Here is a 21,913-nt window from a genome sequence, read left to right as displayed (position 1 = left end):
TATTAATGCATTTACTGGCATCACAACGCTGTTATGAAAAGTTTATCTGGTATAAAATGGGTGATGTTAGCATAGCAACCTAAACTGACTACTTATTGTTGCTATCCTATTGTGGCATAAACAGTTTTCTACAGGCACATTTTACCGGCGTATGTTTCATTATGATCCTTCTTGGGATAGTCGGACATGACAACCTTTGCAGCCCATGTATTGATTCCATCCGATAGCTGCTATAATACAAAACAAAACGTCTGCCTCTCTCCACAATGATCAATAACAGCAAACGGATGGTCAAAGTAAGGTACAAATAAACAGAATCACACGAAGCCTGGTTAGTGTTGCCTGACTTTATAAAGTGGTTTTTTTTTTACAAGTGTGTGGTTGCCTTCTAGTCACTTTGCTCAGCGCTACTGCCTGTTAAAACTTTATTTGCCTCTCGGCCATAAACTGTTAGCTCAGGTTAATCTCACCCCCCTCCGACGTAAGCGTGACGTATGCGGTTCTTGCTTCTAGACCGAGAATTTTTTGGTGCTTAAAGCCAGCTCCACTGCGGTGTGAACAGGAAAAACCGGTGCTTATCAGGCTCTAGCTCCGAACCGGCCCTGGAACCGCGTTGGTGTGAAAGGGGCATGAGTCATGACTCATGAGTGTGTAAGTTTTTGATTGATGTGGTCAATATCTTTTCACAGGAAAATAGAATGAATGAGCTCATCCACAAGATTCATGCAAGGCTTTAATCAGAAGTAACTCCCCTGCCATCCTCATTGTTTACCCTGCTCTTTCCTAGATTGCATTATATTCCCTTTGTCCCTTATCTTTGCTTGTGCCAAGACTTTGAAGAGGACAGTGAAAGCACCACTGAACATCTGAGGGTAATCTGGGGTAAATAATGCATCACTCTTTTGAATCGGCCCTATAGCCCCTAAGAGACTCTGTTCTGCTGCAGGGACCCAGGTCATTGGCAGAGATAGAGAAGATAGAGATAAACTGCCTAAGATAAAGACAGGGTAACTGTAGTTAGTTCAATTGACAAAGCGATAGGGAGTTTGATAGACAGAGAAAGGGGGCTGGACAGAGATGGTGACAGATGTCCAATTTAAGAACTAGTTCATATCTTAAAGTTTACAGCCGGATATACAGGCTTTTGCTTTTGAGTGACAAATCTCTTAGCATTCATGTCAGCTGCCAAAATTGGAGATCCATTGGAGAATTGACTCAGGGCATAACATTTCCAGATACAGGACAACTGTACTCATAAAAAGTGAGTGAAATGAAGAAGGATTATTGTGTTTGAAAGAACTGTCCTTTCAACAAAACGTACACATTACATTGAAGAATCCGACAAGGCACTTTTATAAAGGAATAGCGGTTGCCTATGAGGGCCATTACACATCAGGGGCTAATTTGATAAATATGCATATCGATATTTATCAATTGTGTTAGCAGAACAGGTTAAGTTAAGGATTATCATAAATCAATGATATGGTGGCTCTGTAGTCCAGAGTCTTACTTTACTCCCCTTTTCAAACTTGACAATGGAAGCAAAGAACAGTTTAACTGCTTCTGTTTATAACTTCCGCAATAAAAGCTCTAGACACATAATAGCCACTGGCAATGAATTTGCATTCTTCTGTCGTTTATTCATCACGCTCCAAGTTTTTGAAGGCCTTCACAGTAAGCTTCACACCAAACGACTAAACAGGGCCTTTCTCAGTATATTTAATTACAATCCATATTGCTGTTTCAAAACATAACTTTTTTTTTTAATCCAATCACCTCAATGGTTAAGAATAGTTGTTAAAAGATTGGTTTGGTCAATGTAAGGGGGTAAGGTGTAAAGGATGTTGGCTTGGTTATATGTTACCAGTGTTGACTGTTGCTGCAACTATTGGCAAGAAAAATCTACAAGAGATTGTACAGTGCAATCAGAGAGATATAGTATGTCCACGTTTTTGAGCAAGTCCACGAATCCAGTCTTTGTCAAGTCTGTCACCACCTTCGCGAAGCTGCTGGCGCCACTTCGTCCGGTCCTCCGCCAGCCTCTCCCAGTTATCCGTCGCAATGTCCAGGGCCTTCATGTCACGTTTTACGACATCCTTGAAGCGCAGCAGTGGTCGTCCTCTGCCTCTGGAACCAGCGCTCAGCTTGCTGTATAAGATGTCCTTTGGACATAATCAGGCGGCCATCTGGCATTCTGCGAAGGTGACCAAGCCACCGCAGCCTCCTGACCTTCAGTGTTGGGAACATTGACTTGCTGCCCGTACGCGCCAGCACCGCCTCGTTCGTGACCTTGTCCCGCCATGTGATCCCGAGGATGTTGCGCAGGCACCGCATGTGAAAAGCATTTAGCTCTCTTTCGTGCCGCGCGTAAGTTGACCACGCCTCAGAACCATACAGCAGGACGCTGACCACGCAACATTGGTAGATGCGTGTCTTAGTGCGCTCGGTGAGGTATTTGTTGCTCCAGGCTCTTGAGCGCAAACGACTGAAAGACGTTGCGGCTTTGCCGATACGAGTCTGGATCTCCTTAACTAACGACAGGTCACTGCTGATTGTTGAGCCAAGATACATGAACTGGTCAACAGTCTCCAGCACATGCTCGTTGACCATTACCGGTGACGCTGCGCTTCCTGCTTGGTGCATAACAACTGTCTTTTTGATGTTGATGATCAGTGCAAATTCAGAGCATGCTGCACTGAATCTGTCCATCAGGCGATGTAGACCAGCTGCGCTGTGAGACACCAGAGCTGCGTTGTCCGCGAATAAGAGCTCACGAACTAGCACCTTCCGTACCTTTCTTTTCGCGCGCAGTCGGGCCAGATTAAACAGCTTCCCATCTGACCGCGTGCAGGAAAACGCCGCCTTCGTCCACGTGTTCGCTGGATGCATGATGCAGCACAACAGAGAAGAAGATGCCGAAGAGCATGGGCGCTAACACGCAGCCTTGTTTGACTCCACTGCGAACGGAAAAGCTGTCTGAAGTAGATCCTTCAAAGAAAACCGTTGCTGACATGTCCTCGTGAAGCGATTTGACCAGCCTGAGCAGTGTCGGTGGGCAGCCCAGTTTATGCAAGATGGCGAACAGTCCTTCCCGACTCACCATGTCGAACGCCTTCGTCAGGTCGACAAACGCCATGTGCAGTGGTTTGTTTTGCTCTCTGCACTTTTCCTGCACCTGGCGCACCGTGAAGACCATGTTTGTTGTTGATCGGCCACTTCGAAACCCGCACTGTGACTCTGGGTATACGCGAGCGGACAGTTTCTGGAGCCGCACCAGCAGAATTCTGGAGAAGACCTTGCCAAGCACGCTCAGTAGCGAAATGCCACGGTAGTTGTTACAGTCCCCTTTGTCGCCTTTGTTCTTGTAAAGCGTGATTATCTTGGCGTCCTTCATGTCCGATGGGAAAGCGCCCGCTTGCCAGCATTGATAGAGCAGCTTGTGCATGTGCGGCAGTAAGCAGCTGTCACATTTGAGGAGATCAGCCGGGATGCCGTCCGTGCCCGCAGCTTTGCCCTCAGCAGTTTGCTTCAGCGCGTTCACTAGCTCTTCCATGGTTGGCAAGTTGTCCAGCTCAGCATTGATGTCAAAGCTGGGTGTTGAGGCCAAAGCCACGTGGCTGATGCTCCTTGGTTTGCCATAGAGCTCTGAGTAGTGCTCAACCCATCGTGACATCTGTTGCCCTGTGTCAGTGATCAGTGCTCCTTCTGCAGACTTCAGCGGACAAACCTTCTTTGCTCTCGGCCCAATAGCCTTGGTCAGGCCCCTGTACAGTTCCCGCAGGTTACCAGTGTCGGAAGCCTGTTGGATGTCATCGCAGAGCTTGTTCCAGTACTGGTTAGCACAGGATCGAGCTGTCCTCTGAAGTTCACGTGCAAGTGCAAGACGGGATATAAACCATATGTTAAAGTTGCATGTTTTGTTGACCCTGCCTTCTTCATAAGTAGCTGTTCAGACCATTAAAAGCCCTACCATTGCAAATAAAACCCTCAATTGACTGCATTGGGGTTGCTTGAAATACCATTGAGACATTTAAAATATGATCTACTTAATCCAATTTAAGTAACAGACCCATAAACTGGAATTTTATCAAATACAAAAACACTGCATAGACGTTAACAATAGTACAATGTTAGGTTGTACCACTCTGGAAAGGCTTAAAAGCGCCGGCCCTTCCATTTGTGATGATCTCCTAGTAAAGCTTGGAATTGCAAAGCAATCCATCAGCAAAGTGTTTCATTTCATTTCATTAACACCTTGCCAACATAGTAATCCTATTCAGATGGGTAAAATGTCTGAAGGCATTATGCTCTTTATTCCTTTTTGGACAGCGGTTAGTTACTCTCATGGCCTCAAGAGGTCAAAAGTGTTGGAACCAATGTCCTCACAGACAAGAAATGATTTGCTTATGATCGACTCTAATCTTATTTTCTCTCGCGTAAAGATCAGCAATAAAGAATAAACTCTATGGTATGGCAGTTTTCGACCCAAACTACCTAACGACAATATGCATTTTTTGTTTGCTACATCCCCCCCAGTCATGCATATCTCTTAAAGCTTTCCTCTGATTCATACCCCACATTCACCTTTTTCTCCGCAGAGCAAAAAGGTTAGTTTTTGAGCAAAACAACGTCTGTTTGATGTTCTTGTGTTACCAGTTACATTGCTGCCCTTTTGACTAAGATTCAATCAAACTGAGAATGCAAGTCGGACAGAGTGATGAGGGAAAGAAAACCCTGCGTAGCTTTATGTTTGATGTGTTCGTCAATCAGTGAGTGTATGAGTCAGGGGAGCTTGATCCTTTGGTGTGTCCACTGTGTGCAATTACTCCAGCATTTGTCCTCATTACCTGTTGAACTGCCTCTGGAAAAGGAACACAAGTGTTTACTGTCACACTAAGTACCAGCATTGAGTCAACAGACATGAACAGGGTGTTCAAAGAGAAGGAGATATGGGGGGGTGATTGATGGATGGAGGAGATGGAGAGGAACAAAACAGCAAGTGGGTCGAAGAGAAAAAGAACAAGGGATGAGAGTCATTTATATAAAGGTTTTATTGCAGGTAGCCATTTCTGATTGCTTCTGCATTATGATATCCAACACTATCTTTTTTATATATTTTGTTCTGTCAGCTAAAGCCTGATTTGATGTTTATTTTAACAACAATTTACAAGTGACACTGATTTATCTTATATTTTTTAAATGCTGGTACAGCGACCGCCGGTCTTATCTGTTTCAGGATATTAATGCTTTTTGCGATCAAATTAGAAAAAGAGAGAAGAAAGATCTCAGAGGAATAAAAAGTAAAGAACCAACGATGGTTTAGTCTGAATTTGGTTTAGATTTAATTTAGATTTGATCTTGTTCTGTATAAAGTATGTTTTTGGTGAGACTCTCCCACGCTAATGCTCCATATTTAGTTTTCTGTCATTTAGATGTTTGTAAGGTCACAGTTTGAATTTGTGTAATTTAAAACTGATGTGTTTTACTGTCTGTTACAACACAGGTCAGTTGATACCTCTAAAATGGTGCTTGTTGCCATGCCTGCTACCAACGGTTATTTTAATAATCAATCAATTGTATTGAGTCAAACACCCTGACATGCATTTGGGTGTAATCGTCATCACATCATGGAATTATTCCTGAATAATATCCCCTGTTAGATTGGTTCGTTGGGAATAGGAATAATCTTGTAAAATATAATTAGTTTGAAATGTAGTTATAAAATATACTTGACATCTTTTAAGTGACCATGTGCTGTCACTTTACCGAGCTGACTAAACGCATCAAGTGGAAAACCTTGACTGTTTGTACCTACTAGCTGTAACTATAAGTAGGTTCGGTGTGGGCACATTTTTCAGATCAGGACATGCATTCTGTCGGTTGAGACGGGCAGTTGCTGGCTAGTCACTATGGAAACACCATAGGCACTAAATGAAGCTAAAAAAGCCTGTTTTGATTGAATCACACTACTGCCAAAACTCCCTACCATACAGAAATTTAGTATCTGTAGCGTTTTTCTGACCCCAAAACCATAAATGTATTTGGACTAAAGCCCATGCTGAGCACTTGAGACTCTGCCATAACCAGTTTAAGTTTTTAATGTAATATCATACCCAAATGTGCCTAATACATTTGATTTGTCTTCTGATACTGAGCCCAGGGTCACATAATGTCCTGATGCAATCCGCACTGAGACTTCAGACTAGGCCAAAGTTGAGCTGTGAAAAATACGGATTGGATGTCTTCATTTTGTTCTGGCTTTTAGGTCAGACTACATCTGTTCTGCTCATTCAGCTGAGGACGAGCGGTGTTTTGGCGGCTAGGCCTCGGTGCTTTAAAATGAAATCTCTTCTGCCTCTACACCTCTCTGCGACAAGCAACACAAGAGAGGACTGATAGCAGACAGAAGTAAGCACAGTTGTTTACACTTGACCTGCCTTTTCAGAGCATGGCGGAAAGAGATAAGCAGACACAGTCAGCTCTTTGCACCTGAGGACAAAGGAACATTCCCGATAAAAAAAGTAAATAATGTTCCACTGAGTTTGCCCACAGAATACGTGCTCTACCTGAGACTTATATGTGTGGTGTACATTGTTGGACTCTGGGACTCGAATAGATCCTTTGAAGCTACATTTTCTGCATATTATTTGATATAAAATGCAAATATTTCTGGGGCAAATCTGCTTTCAGTCTGCATTCAACACTAGTGGAAAACATCTGGATTTTAACATTTCCTGTAAAGATTCCCTGGCACAGAAAATGATACACTTACCTTACTGGTTTTCGTTAGATCTTGGTTGCACGATAACGATAGAAATGAAAGGAAAGAGTATCACCTACATAACTCAAATTTAGTCGAAGGAATCTAATGAAAATAAGATTAAAATTAAGATCACCTTTATTAATCCCCAAACCGAAATTATGTTCTTCATGTTGGTGTTTTTATTCAATTATACACACAAAATACACAAACACGCACAAATAGGAACTTTAGACATGCACTAATAGAGAGATGGCAGAGCAAATGGGCTGCCAGTGTTCCAGCACCAGGGATCAGTTAGGGGTTTGATGCCTTGCTCAAGGGTACTGTGGGTACTGTGCCAGTGACCACAAGGAGAACTTGCACCGCTCGAGCTACCAGCCCACACTCTGTATTTTAGGTTGGCGACCCAATGGTTCCTAAGCCAAGTCCCGTGAGCTACTGTCGCCCCTAAAATGACAAAAATGTAAATAAATTCTAAAAACAGTGCACAGAAATGGGTACTGCCATTTAACTAAATGGCATGATTCAATTGGTGTCCTGACAATTATATATATATTTAATTATTTGTCTTTCTCTCCCACACAGAGTCAGGCCATGCGTATTGTTCGGACAGTCGGCCAGGCGTTCGAGGTTTGTCATAAACTGAGTCTGCATCACACACAGCTGAACGCAGACGGACAGGAGGACTGTCACAGTGAGAAGAACGGCAACGACTCCTCCATCACAGGTACACAAACACACAGTCTGTATCCCACCCTCACACGGCTGCATTGTGTTTAAATGTTAAGCACTGCCTCAAAGCCCTCCATCACTTGTTGAAAACCATGAAATGTGTTTGCCTTTAACAAAAGATGAAGCGCTTACGGCTTGTTCTTCTTACACCTTACCCCCTTACATTGACGGCTATTTCTAATGCCAGACTTTATGCATTTTGTTCTGCACAGTAACATTTCCTAACCCCTCTTATACAAAACAACTGGTGATTCATGCGTGCTTTGTGGAAATGCTCAATTATTGAAGGACACACGGTGTAGAGCGCTGATGGCAGTGATAAACACCTGGCTTATTATCTGACAGCTCATATTTGACATGTCATTGAAATTATTTCTTAGATTCACCACAATGATAATCACAGCAATTGTTTTGTTGAATGATGTTATCGTTACAGATACTGTAGAACTGCAAAAAAAAGTTAAAAAGGGACCTATTATGCTTTTTGGGTTTTCCCTTTCCTGCAATGTGTTAAACAGGTTTTTGTGCATGTAAATAGTCTGCAAAGGCTAAAATTCCAAAGGTCCCTCCAGAGGGAGTTTCTCTCCCACACACACCTACCCCCCCCCTACTTGAAACACCTCCATTGGACTCCTTTTTTTACTTCCGTCACACAATGACATCACCATGCCACACCTGCACTTCTATTGGCTGGCATTACAACACATTGTACGTGATAAGGGGCAAGACATCTCTAAGCAGTAGACCAATCAAATACAGACGGCCAGCCAATCAGAGCAGACTGGGCTCTGGTTTCAGACAGAGGGTGAAAAGAGATGCTGCTGCGAAGGCAGTATGAGAAAAATAAGGACCGTTTTGAACATTAAAGCTTGGAGACATCAGAATCAGAATACCTTTATTAGTCCCACGGAGGGGACATGCGTTGTTACAGCAGGAAAAAGAGCCACAGACAGCTTAATGTTACATAATATGTAACATTAAGCTGTATGTGGCTCTTTTTCCTTTTAACATATTATGTTAAATGTGACAGTAGAGGCACACAATACAAATATGACACTGAACATGAGCGTTATAGGAGCCACTTTAGGTGATGGTCGTAGGTTTTGTGTTCAGGACAGAGAGGAGGTTGGAGTTCCAGAAGGAGTTGGGTTTTCATATTTTGGCAACTGAGTCATGGATCCTAATTTCACATAATCTTCTTTTATTTTGAAAATCCAAAACCACTTTATGTGTCTCCACTTGAAAGTGCCCTATCCTACCTGACTTATATAATATTATTCATCGTTAATAACTAGACCTGCTCATGCTAGAACCCCATCTTTTTGGGGCCCCACTTTGAGGCATACTACAAAATTGATTTAAAGGGAGACTGCAAAAGCTAAAGTGTAGACGGAACATTCCCCAGTGCACACACACCTTTACACTTTTCACATATTTCTTCAGATTGTCTCGTAGACGCGCTCCACACACAGTTGTGCTTAATTTCGCCTGCCTTGTGCCCGAGTTGGCCAGCAGGAAAGGGCGGTGCTGGAGTGAATGCTACGGATGAGTCAACTCAAAGAAAGAAGGCCACACTGATGGGCTTAGCTGCTATTATCCTCTGCCTCGTGCCTGGACAGGGTGGGCTTCACTGCATCCCGGGGACACGTGGCTCTGTGAGTTCAGCCGTTGGAAGATCCCATATTAAGAGCTGTTCCACACCCTCGTTCCAGTCTTTACTGCAGCCAGCATCAGATACCCTCCCCAACCAGATCTAATAGCACCATACTAGGATACCTCCAGAGAGGAGCTCTCTTTCACATGCTGATGAGCCTAAAGATCAGCCACTCACTATAACTGTATGTCCACACGTAATATAACTGGACCCCACTTTCATACAATCCCAACCCTACACACACACTTGCTGTCACAGTGTGCTAAGCCACACGAGAGCCGTCAGGCAAAGCCAATGAGCTTTTCTGGAGAACTAATTATCATGAGAAGGGATAGAAATGTAGGAGATAGAGGAATTAGAGGGATGGAAAATGGAAGAATGCATGAGAAAGAAGAGATGGATAATAAGGGAGAAAGGGACTTCAGATCATGGAAGATGAAATGTTGAAATTAATTGGAGAGAAAAAGATGAGATGGATTGAGCAGGAATCGAAATGAGAGAGAAAGTGATGTTTTGTTGCTAAAGAAAATTCATCTGTATTCAGAGCAGTTGTACAGAATGCCGCAACGCCAATGAGCAATTCGATATTTTTAACAAACTACTGTAATATGTGTAACAATGGCTTACATCACTGAAGCTGATACTCATAATAATAGCAAACTGTGGAACTGTTATACCAACATTACAGTCAAAATGTATATTGGCCATAACGCTGCCATGGGCGTGTGGTTCCATTCAGCCGCTCAGTGATCACTAAGTGCTGAACACTGAATTAAAGCCTACGGGAAGCATGAAAGAGAAGCAATATTGAGAATTTTAATTCAAAAACATTACTGAACAAAAAATGTTTATATGGCCAGTCTATTAACATGCATATGGTTAGATGTTGTTTATAGACGTTGCAAAGTCACCAAAAACATGTATCACAGGTTTCATATTAGCATAACAGTAACTATATAATATTGCAGACATCAGTTATTCTAACATTATAATCTTGACTTTTGTAGCATGTAAGTACACATGTTCTCTTCCTATGTTGGTTGTTTATCTCCACTCGACGAATGATATACCAATCAAAGGTGATGCACCAGAAACAAGAGGATTGACAATATACTGTATGTGACACATAACCTACAGTATTAATGAAAGCCTGATGTCAAAAACACTTTATAGCATTCACGATAGCGCCAGAGCCCAAAACATAAGAAAACAAAGCTTGAAATTGTGAAACAAATTGTATTCATAAAAGCTTAAAGTAAGTGTGGTACTGCCATGTAGCAAAACAGATCACTCCACAAAGGAACTGGGTCATTATCTTTGGGCTTTTCCATTAAAAGCAACTTTAACCTGAGAATACAAGTGAGAAGAAAAGGAAGACAACAGGGGGAAAACATGTCAGCAGCAGAGGACGGGAGGAAGGGCAATGCTGCAAAGCCCTGATAGCCGGGTAGAAAGGATGGGGAAGAGGAATGCTAATGGCGAAATAGCTAAGGGTAGTGCTGGCAGCAGGTTGTCAAGCATGACATTTAAGTGGAGGTGGGAGGACAGCCCTAATGGCAGGGTGCACAGGAGGAAGAAGGGGGAGTTTAAATGGAAGAAGAGATGGTTGAACACGAACGTGGACGCGGGATAGACAGTTGAAGTGAACAGTTGAAGGCCAGGAGCACTGAAGCGGCATTTAGGAGGAAAGACATAAAAGAAAAGAGTGAAGGTGTAGGAAATAAGCGGATACAGACTGTACTGTGAAAACTTGATCAGATCTGGACTGCGTCGACCTCCAATAAAGCTTAGTCAAATGTGCGGCCGAACAAAATAAACAGACATGTCGCAGTTGAAATACTTGACCTAATTTTCTATTCCTTTTATTATGAGGTGCTACTGGGAGTTATAGTCTAGTTGAAGAGATGACTCCAAATACAGTCTATGGATTGTATATGAAAAAAACAATGACAATCCAACATGGAATAATGTTAAATCTAAAACATTACTCCCAGTGTAGATGCTGCATACAGAAGTTGGGCAAATGGACAAACCGTTGTTTAAAAAAAGAATTGTTCAAGATGTAACTCCGGTACCTCCACAAATGGTTGCCTTTACGTTTTTGATGTTTATTGATACAATAATTTGCTAGCTTTAGAGGACTGACCAAATAGTTTTCATGTCATCATACTGTACAAGCAAGACTAGTGGCCGAAGGCATATGTTTCCAGGTTGTGTGTATGTCTGAATTATTGTAAACTAGATATATCAGTGGAGGACATTCCACCTGGAGGATAAACTGGTTATATTTGCTTCAAAGGTCAAGGCCACCTTCACCTCAAATACATCCCATTCTATTGATACAAATATCTCAGGAATGCCTTGAGTTTTTGAAATCCTTGCAAAATAAACTTGGACTCAAATACTGTTTGAACTGACGGGAATCTGGTGGTTGAAGGTCAGTGTGGCCTTACAAAACACGTGTTTGGCCAAACCTCAAGAATCCTTGGGCCAATCATGAGGATTCACACAACATGATGTAGTGAATAAGAATAAAAGATTAACTCACTCAGCACTTGTTAGCTTTTGCTATCAGTGTGTGTCCCCTAGTGCTTTGATATTGTGTTACAGGGACTGTGTACTGTTCTGATGACTTAAAAAAGTTTTTAACCAGATTGTATGCATATAGACATGTGTTGTTTATACCACGACTGTTTTCCTAATATAATATTATTTAAATATTGCAAATTGCTTTATTTACAGTATTGCAATACATCCAGATGTATTTACTTGATACCCCATCATCCTGATTCATTTTGTATCTGAGATATTTGCAGCCAATAGTTACTGTACTAAATTTGGTGCGGAGTATTATTTTTTATTAAATGCTCTTTACAGTACTTCAATTTAATATATGATTTTGTCGTATGCACAAATAAACCCATAACAGTTAGCAAATTAAGTCAGTAATGATACCCACTTAGATGCTTTCTTTTTTGGTTACAGATGATTACTTTTGTAATAAAACTTGCTGTTTGAGAGGCAGCCTCGAGTGGTTGTTAGTTACTGCCATCTATTCTCTGTGGAAATATTTTGGCCACTGAAGCGAGCACTCTCCCAGTGGCTCTGAATGCAATCATACATTATTTCTAGTATAGCCAAGTTGCCAGGAAGCAAATGCAATTCTATCTAGTGGGCCGTCAATAACTGTGCTCAACCTAGAAAACGCATCATAACTAACCCCATGGCACCTACATCTCCCCTGTTGTACCATTTACTTTGAATTGAGTGTGGTTATGATATACAACCTCAGGCTCTGTAGTCAGGGGGACCAAGTGTTTCCAACTGTGACAGTCAGTATTACAGTTGTTTGTCTCGTGGATTGCTTGGCAAGGAATATCTAAATAGAAATAGTAAAATATTCAAACTGCTGAAGTAAAAAACACTTCTAAGATTCTGAGAGGGTTTTCAGCATCTATTTAGTGACATCAACATGGGACTGTTACAGCGTTTGAAATTATAATTTTCTATGTTTTTAGTTGGTACTGTAGATGTCGGATAACTCCATTTGTAGACTGGAGTGTATTGAATAATGTATGGGGTTCAATGTACTGATCTGGTACAAACGGCATGTTTTACTAAGCTGAAGGGGTGTTTCTATGGCCAGAGATAATTAAAAACTCTTATTACAACAAGCACGTGTGAAGGGCAGAAGAAGAATAGTAAGAATGCTTAACTGCATTGATTTTGTCTCCTTTTTAAAAACAATTCAGTCTTCTGAAGAAAACAAACTCTCTTAAGAATTTAACACGGTTTTCAGGATCTATTTAGTCAAATTGTTTACATGCTTTAATGTTAAAAAGGTCTTTATTTTTCTCAAGCTGCCTGTGCTGCAGCACCTCTTTTCACCTTCTGTCTTAAACCAGAGCCCAGTCTGCTCTGATTGCTTAGCTTGTCCGGCTGTTTTGATTGACATGTGTCGGAAACCTCCCGCCCCTTTGTCTATCATGAACAATGTGTTGAAGTGCTAGCCGATAGAAGTGAGAGTGTAACATAGTGATCTCATTATGTTACCAAGGTAAATAAAGGAGACCAATGGAGGCGCTTCAGGCAGGGGGGGAGTGTGTGGGAGAGAAACTCTCCCTGGAAGGAACTTTGCGATTTTAGCCTTCGCAGAAAATGTACATGAAAAAAACCTACATAACACTCTAGAGGAAAGGAAAATCATCAACAAGCATAATAGGGCCTCTTTAATGATATCTGCTTCAGGGATAAAAGGACCTGTGTCCAATCCGGTCCAATTTATCCCATTAAAAATCTATAACGGTAATGAATGCTGTTTAAAACTCATAATAAAACTCTCAGGTAACAAGAGTGTTGAACAATAACATGTTGTTGAATTAGCATTGTATTAAAGCTTTCAATTGCTCGAGGTGTACCTGTGAACATTTACATTATGTATAAAGCCTACAATCTTATTGAATCACATTGGCATGCATAGAGTATTCTGCAATTTCTTGGATAACGTTTCTTACTGTATGTATTCATGTGTGTCTGCCCATGTGTGTGTGGCCATGCTCATGCCTACATGTGTGAATGCAGGCGTGCGTGCTTATCCACCTGTATGTGTGTGTACTTTCCTCGGCCCAGCTCGGGAGATAACGGCCGTGGAGGAGCCGGCAACCGTCGCCGAGGAGACAGATATCGATGCAGAAGAGCCGGCACAGGTGCCGTCAGCGGAGGAGTTAAACCCCAATAGAGGGGTGACTGATTTAGACGCCACAGCCAAGACGCCTGACGTTAACCCAGTGGAGACGAAGGTAAATCCTCCAGAGTTGGAACAATATATTTGTTTATCTGTACACAGCTTTTTTCAAACCTCCTAGGGATTTCTCTCCATGTGTGGCAGCAACATGGCACTGCTGTGGCTATTCACAGTTACAAAACCAGAAAGCTGAACTTGCTAGTTCAAGAACGTATTTCAGGTCAGTTTAAAAATGGTTTAAGATGTTTTTTAATTTGGCAATTATTTTTGTATATGTTTGACTTCATAGCAGTGTCAGCTTTACTGGTCCTTTATTTGAGGATAAAGGGCAACATTTGGTCAAATTTCATATTTAATGGAATATTTAAACTTAGGGATGCATATTCTTGTAAATGCAAGAGGGCATACTGTACATTGAGAATGACTATAACTCAATAATGTGTGCTAGCTGGTAAATCACAATGTTTACCACCAGTTTGGAGGCAAGATTGTGAGCGTTGGTTACTGTACCTTTTAAGGAGGCTGTCATTTCTATATGCCAGAAGCATTCGCCACAATACAGAGTTTTTCTAATCCGCAGATTATAAAACACTCAGTCAAAGGGCAACATTGATCGTCTTCCTTCATTACTACTTTATTGTATGTGCTAATATCTGACTTTCTTGCATCTTCCAAGCATGCTCCATATTGTTTTCAATCCTGCTTTCAGCATGTTAACTCCAGTTTGAAGCTCAGCTAAAAACACACATATTTACCTAGACAGGCTTTTGACTAATTTGTAAAAACAAGACATACTGTAGTTGTTTAAGGTGACTCACTGCTTTTAAAGAGCTATTTTAATGTTTTATGGCTGACTTTCCTGCAGCCCAGTTGGCAGTCAACTTCACCAAACAAGGGAGAAGAAAATAAGAAAGAAAGTTCATTGGTGGCCCAGAGCTTGAGGAAAGAGAGGTCCACAAAAATATAGTCTGTTCACGTTGAGGCTTGAAAACCTGGGAGGAAATTAAACATCCATCCTGTCGCTCCAGGTCAGGCTGACCCCTGAGTGTAACAAAGGATATCCAAAGTTTACACAAGCTTTCAGATATTCTAGTTTTATTTCTTTAAGGCTGTCTAATTCACAAGATATCCTGGAGTACTGAAACTATCTTTACCGTGGTTTGAATAAACGTGCCTGTTAACCACCAGTAAAATCAAGTTAACACCAAGCCTGTGTAAGTGTTAGAAATAGCCTCCAATACTGGTTTTCTATTTGGAAGCTGTCAGCAGTATGTTGAGCTCCAACGCTAATATGCTAGTCATGCAGTTTACGTGTTTGTGCGTTGTCATAGTGTTAGAGATTTGATACTGCTCACTAAAAGTATCTGCTCGTCGTCCTGTCAAAACATGTCACTAGTAGTATTCTATATATAACCAGGGAAATGTTTCTGTCTGGAGGAGCAGCTGTTTGGCTCGGCTTTCATAGCAGCGTAGTAGCTGTTGTTGGGATTTACAGTAGTATTCACAAGTGTACAGTAATTGTATTTTTGATTGATGCTACTGTGGGGGATGACGGCAGAGAGTGAGCGTAGCATGATGTTTATTACACTACTTGTTGCCTTGATAACTTTGGGCTCTGCATCAAGTTGGCAACATTTGTGTATGATAATACTTTTACTAGTTTGTGTTTTTTTTCTCCTGGCTACTCCAAGGAAAGATCATGATATTGTTTGAATATTGGGAAAATTAACTGATAAACAGTGCTTGTTGGAATGACTTAAAGCATTTGGAAACCCCTTTTTACCAGCATATCGGGATGCCAGCACGCAGCACCCAAACATTCCTTCAACTTCTGAAATACACAGTGCAAACCATTTTAAACAGCCATTTACCTGTCGTGCGTATTTGCAACAGTAGGCACAGTTTGAGTTTCTCTTAAAGTTCCAATCCCAATGGGGTTTCGACTACTTGGCTGCACTGTGGTGATAACTGCAAATTGTAGGTTGGATTTTGGATATCACTTCTCGGGGATCCCAACACTGTGCACTGATTGTGATTCTTTCTGGCACGTCACCAAAGACACCAACTTCATAACACTGACTATGCCATATCCACATTAATCATAGTTTTACCTAATTCTACAGAAGTGAGTTAGATTATGATTATAACATGAAGCGCTCCACAATATTCCGAATGAATCAGTACAAGAATGCTATATTTCATCTTTTTAATAGTAATTCCATTTTCAAGTTTAATTTATAACGTTGAGACTGAACTGAATTATTGGAAATATATTTGGGCTGCCACCGTCGGCAGTTTGTCTAGCCTTTGAGTAAAAGGCTATCATTCATGCATTTAGAAATGGCTGTATGACATGTTCAATTACATAGTTAGTTTGAAACCAGCACAAGTCGCAAAACTACTGCACCAAAGTCCTGCTCTTCCTACAGCAAACATTTTTCTTTCCCATTACATCCTTATGTAGATCACTACTGACATCACGCATATATGGACTGTAAGTTGTATTGAGGTAATATTTATTTCATTTGAATTATTATATTGTGACTTGATTTCTTTAAATTATTCAACTAAATGATATGTAACTAAACTAGCATGACACTGAAAGCACAGACCTCCGCCTATGCCGCCTTCATGTTGGCAGAGGTATTGAATTTCAATAAAAACAGATGTCATGTCAGATGGGTTTACTCATCAAGGCAGCTGCTTTCTTATCATAATAAGGCAAAACACCAACCACAAATCATCTCTGCCTATCTTTAAGAGAGAAAACTGACTGCCAAGTTTCCAATTTTTGGGACAAAGTTGCAGCGTTTTAGCCAAGCAATTATCCCGGGGGGCATATCTGCCAGCACGACCAACAAAATGTCTTGTTCTGTTTCTGCTTTACTCAGCCAGTTACAGAGCAGCCTCATTAAGCTCTCTGCTGGTCGGATGCACACACAAATGTTTGGGTGATTGGGTAGTTACTAAGGCAGTCTCAATTAATGGTAAATATTTAACGGGCAGGCAATAGTGCAGAGTTTTTTATCCCACTTGAGAAATGTTGTCACCTTAGGCCCCAAGCCACTTGAAACCTGTTAAGTTTTCACTTGGCGACTCACCAGAGCAAGATTTTGAGCACCATTTTGGGTCCTACTGTAAGTCAGTAACAAAGCCAAATTATTCAGCTGTTTAACAGGCTGTGGTTCCCATTAACGTTAGAGTTATAAGACATTTCATTGCAGCCCATGATTGAAAGCAACACGGCGTGAAATCACTGAAACAACGAGATCTCAGCATTGACCCCTACTCTTAGGTCATTGGAGGAAGTGTGTGTGTAGTTGCTTTCCCACGTACACGATGTATTTTATTTGAGTGCTTTTTAATCTGACACATTAATCACTCTTAACAGTTTGACAGATCGTGCAAGGATAAGTGGGTGGAATAAGATGCGTGTGCCTTTGCGTTAGAACCCATGCGTGTTTTTATTACACGAGAGTGTGTGTATTCTACGGAGCGGAGGGATTGGATTCACGACAGGGTTTCCCTGGAAGCTCAGGCAGGGAAAGCAGCCTGCGAGTGTTCAAGTTCATTCTCCTCGTGTCAGCTCCCGTTAAACTGACAAATCCCTCTGCAGCCCGCATTCAAACGCTTCCGCAGGACTCGCCGAGCGCACATCAATCCTACCTTGGGCTTTATGTCCATGTGGTTGGGTCAGGTCGTTTACTTCTGAAGGGGCTGGCCTCCAGGATTAGAGGGAAAGTCATCATTTTACGCATTTCAAGTGGTTGCCCTTTTTTGTTTTAAGTATAAGGTGTTTTTGTATGTGAATTAAATATGTGTGTGATTGTGTGTGTGTGCGCTCATGTGTCGTTTGAAGTGAGGCAGTACAACAAACGCTTTGATAGAGGTTTAGCCTCTGGCCCACTTTCAGATGCCGTCAGGTATAAACACTCTGATCCATGAGAGCTCCAGGCAGCGCTCCACTCACAGATCACTCCGTTTTTCTCTCTTGTCCCACCATTGGTGTGATTCAGTTGTTTTGCGAACAAGCACCACCTAACAATGAGCTGGCTTACCAGTTTTCTTGAGTCACAAAGCTCATTTTAAAGTCCCAAACACATGTATTTCCTTTTGAGTATGCAGTATTTGTCCTCGCATCACAGCGTCTGGTAAAATGTCATTCAAATGAACATGCAAGACTGAAAGACCCTTTTTTGTAGTGTGAATCGTATCCTAAAATGTATCATGTCAGTACTTTTACAGTGCAGGTTTTTAAGCTCTCAATGAATGGTGGAAGTATGATGGTCCCTCGCTGAAACCTGACTGTTGGTAGTCATTGCTTTTATCCAGTGGGGCTGTAGTCATCCTGAATGAGGATGACATGAAGACCCTGTGTAGGACGGAGTTGGGCGGTGTAAGAATGAAGTGGAGTTAAACCTGAAAAGGTAGAAATCAAAGCTTTTACTTTATGTTTGACTTGGAAATGGAAGTGTTGACGCACATTTTGCAGCCATTGATCAAGGAAAAAGGTGTCAGGAAGACTCAGATGAAGAATGTTGGCATTGGTACACTGGAGGCAATTAATTTCCTGGTGAAGCACGAGCATCCTTTGTCCAAGTCATTTGCATATTCATAGATATTAATGAAGGACAGCGCAACCAATCTTAGACAGAAAATGGTATTCAAAGCAGATTAATTCCATGTAATTTAAAAACATGTCTGGGGAGGATCTTTTAAATTAGACTCAGTCTGGTCCCAGCTCCTGCAACACACAACACCGTACCAGTACGTTAGACACACATATAACAATGACTTCTCATAACTCACAATACTGACACACAAAAACGTTTTATGCAAAACAGAGACTCATTTTCTCAATAGTCCTCACAAACAAAAAGGTAATATAAATGCATCCTCTCAGCTTTTAACTGAGCTTAAACTCGTCAGTGTGTTTTTGAGAAAGTGTCACTTGTTCCAGTTATATTGATGATACAGAGTCAAAGCCACTTCTCTTGATAGCCCTGCAGTCTGATTAAGTGTTTTTTGTTTGTATGAGTTCTCTTGTAAAGTTGTTTAAAGATTTGATACAAACGCCAGTAGCCAAAAAACACCCTTTTATTTTACTGAACGGAGCATTTTAACACAGGTCTTCACATTTAAGCATTTGTATTAGGCTTGGACGGTATTACGGTATACCAGGGTATTTCGAAATACCGTCGGTATGATTTTCAATACCGTGACGTCACAGACTGTGCGCCAAATCACAGATGCGTTTCATTCTATTACACTGACACGGAGTTTTGACAGGGACGACATTGGTTGTAATGCACAGCACGCGCCAGCAGAGGGCAGGGGAGGGCAGTCCGTCTTTCCCGCTCTCAGAGCTCAGCACAGAGCTGAGCTGAGCAAGATGGCGGCAGCATTTGCCGGCCCCGAACTCGGACAACTAGTAAAAAAGAAAAATGCCTCTGCGCCTGTTTGGCACTATTTTGGGTTTACTCGTCGCCAGTGACTTCATCCAGCACAACGAGAGACAGAGGAACTTCTTTGGGAATGTTTAAGACGGGGTGAGTGAGTGTTGACATTTTTTAATCCTATGCAACTGATTGATGGTTTTGTAGTCGAGGTCGGACGGTTTTAAAAACGAAAGCATTTACGTGCTAAACATTCACGCGAGTAATCCAATGAATCAAATGGAAATAAGGTTTTTAACACATGCACGGAATAATATTGCCAAACTAGTTAGTGAATATAGCAAACTTTATTCAATAAGTCAAGTATTTACTCCCGGAAAATGTTTATGTATGATGATATATTGTTAACTTAGCTCACTATGGAAACAACGTCGGACATCTACAAACGCGTCCTGTATCCGATCTCAAAATGTGCCATTTGCACAATGTGTCATGTATGCAGCCCTTGTTTTGCACTTGCGCGCACGTCGCGGCACTTTGCGAGCGTCTACCGGCTCGGGCTGCATTTTACACCGAACATATAATATACCGTTCGAAACATCTATTTGCCGCCGAACGCCACCTCACTCAAGTCGACCCAAGTCATACCGTCAGTGGCGGCTGGTGGAAACTATTTTTGGTGGGGCTGTTGATATAGTGAGTAAAACAATTTTTTTTTGGGAGAAATGACCCCTTAAATTGGGACTGATACCGTCATATACCGTATACCACGGTATGATGTCAGCAAGGTATGACGGTATGAAAAAAATGATACCGCCCATGCCTAATTTGTATGTTTTTCTGTCAACTTCTGCTATCGTATTAAGCAATGGTACTGTATGGCATGTTACACACAGTGACCTTTTGACCCCAGGCAGAGCTGCGTCTGTCCAGGATTCATCCGTTTTTTAACATGTTTGAATCAGCCTGAATGATTTCATTAAGGTCAACACAAATATGTCATGGGCTGGTTGAAAGAAAACCGTAACACACTTTAACTTCCACACATAGTCTGTGTTTTTCCCTTCTGTCTCTCTCACTATGCCTCTATCACTTGACTTACCAAACCTAGTGATGAACATATTTTAGAGTTAAACTCTCTTAAACTGTGGGATTCGTACAGCAGCTGCCGTTATAGATGCCAGAAAACCTTTTAAAAACAGGGAGTGACAAACGAGTATACATGCAAATAAGATAAGGCAATCAGACACTTTGTTTTAAACATTTGAATGACACCTTACTCTGAGTTGTGTCTAATATCAACACCCTGTTCAAACAAAGATGGTCTGTGTCCTTCAATAAGGATTTCATTAAAGAGAAAGACTGTGGATAAACAAGCAAACATGCACATCTAAATTACTAGTGTCAAATTCCAATATACATGCAGCTCCTGTAACAGTTAGGATGGGGACATGGAATCTGGGCTCATTCAGCGTACTTGATTTTATTCTGGTTATGTTTCTTCACTCTGGGAAACCATCTGCTTCCGAATGAGTCAGCAGTATTTCTTTACAAACAAAGACTATATAAAAATTATGAATTATCAATTACTCTGTGTAGTCACAGATGCACTCATATATTTATTTATGTGAAGAGCGTTGGAAAAACTCAGTGTGAAATAAGATCCTCTTGGAAAAACGATAAGCTGGGGAAATACATTATGTCAGGATGCTGTAAAGCAGCGGTTTTCAAAGTGTGAGGCGCGCCTCCCCTGGGGGGCGCCAGAGAGCTTCAGGGGAGGCGCAGCGTGAGACACAAAAGAATGAGAAAAAGACAAGTAAAGTGACACTTGCCCACTTGTGGCTGTCTGTGGAGACCGAGTTCCCCCACCTCGCCAAAAAGGCTGTAAAAGTGCTCATTCCCTTCACCTCCACCTACCTGTGTGAGTGCAGGTTTTCCGCATTGACTTTGATCAAAAGCAAGTACCGGTCAAGGCTGCAGCCAGAGGATGATCTGCGTGTATTCCTCTGTGCATCAAAGACGCAGACTCATTGTTCCCACTAAAGTAGGGGTGAGTGTAATAAGGAGGCAAAGTTGACGTTCAGTGTGTTACCGGGAGCATATAAGGATTTATCCACCATGTTGAAAATGTTAAAAAAAATATGTCTTGAGAACACGGCGTGCGGAAATATACGGGTCGTGCTGCAGCTAGATGTGCCTGTCCTCTGTAAGAAGGTGTTAGCGACTGACATGCAAGGAAGAACGGCTGTCCACAGGCTGTTCCAACTTTAACAACTGTATTAACTTCCAGGGTAGTGAATTGAACATGCAATTGTAATTGGGTGTGTGGTATATTTTCATGCACGGACAAGCATGTTCCACAACACACAAACTGAACAACACTCAATTTTCCGATCGCTATCAGCGTCCTTGTGATCTTGTTATAATAACAAGTGCACGTTACTGATGCAATATGGTTGAAACCATTCGGGCTTATTCTAGAGGGGTGCAAGGAATAGTCTAAGTAGTGGGGGAGTTTTATACAATATGTTTAAAACATAAAAATAAAAAGGTTTAAAAAAGTTATTGTTTAATGTTTTAAGGAGGTGACGCTACTCAGCCAATCAAATCGGTGCAGTCAGCAC

General features: G+C 41.6%; 2 protein-coding genes across 2 annotated transcripts in view; one reads left to right on the top strand and one right to left on the bottom strand.

The window, feature by feature from the left end:
- Positions 1-2,079: 2,079 nt before the first annotated feature.
- Positions 2,080-2,821, bottom strand: LOC104941165 (uncharacterized). Its single transcript, XM_010766224.1, has one exon. It carries the CDS (start codon positions 2,707-2,709, stop codon positions 2,080-2,082), a length of 630 nt encoding a protein of 209 aa, XP_010764526.1. The 5' UTR covers positions 2,710-2,821.
- A 4,351-nt stretch (positions 2,822-7,172) lies between these two features.
- LOC104941164 (carboxyl-terminal PDZ ligand of neuronal nitric oxide synthase protein-like) overlaps positions 7,173-21,913 on the top strand; it is a gene marked incomplete at its 3' end in the record, with an annotated part of 25,145 nt that continues 10,404 nt past the window's right edge. Inside the window, exons 1-3 of the mRNA XM_010766223.1 lie at positions 7,173-7,193; positions 7,349-7,490; positions 13,779-13,948. Coding sequence (XP_010764525.1) covers positions 7,173-7,193; positions 7,349-7,490; positions 13,779-13,948 — 333 coding nt within the window. The remainder of the gene's footprint in view (positions 7,194-7,348; positions 7,491-13,778; positions 13,949-21,913) is intronic.

The sequence above is a fragment of the Notothenia coriiceps genome, unplaced genomic scaffold (assembly GCF_000735185.1).
Source record: "Notothenia coriiceps isolate Sejong01 unplaced genomic scaffold, NC01 NC01_scaffold00003200, whole genome shotgun sequence".
Taxonomy (NCBI): Eukaryota; Metazoa; Chordata; class Actinopteri; order Perciformes; family Nototheniidae; genus Notothenia; species Notothenia coriiceps.
This window is presented reverse-complemented; position numbering and strand designations above follow the sequence as displayed.

Excerpts from the sequence above, each read along its gene's own strand:
- LOC104941165 (XM_010766224.1), bottom strand. The coding sequence starts at position 2,709 with ATGGACAGATTCAGTGCAGCATGCTCTGAATTTGCACTGATCATCAAC.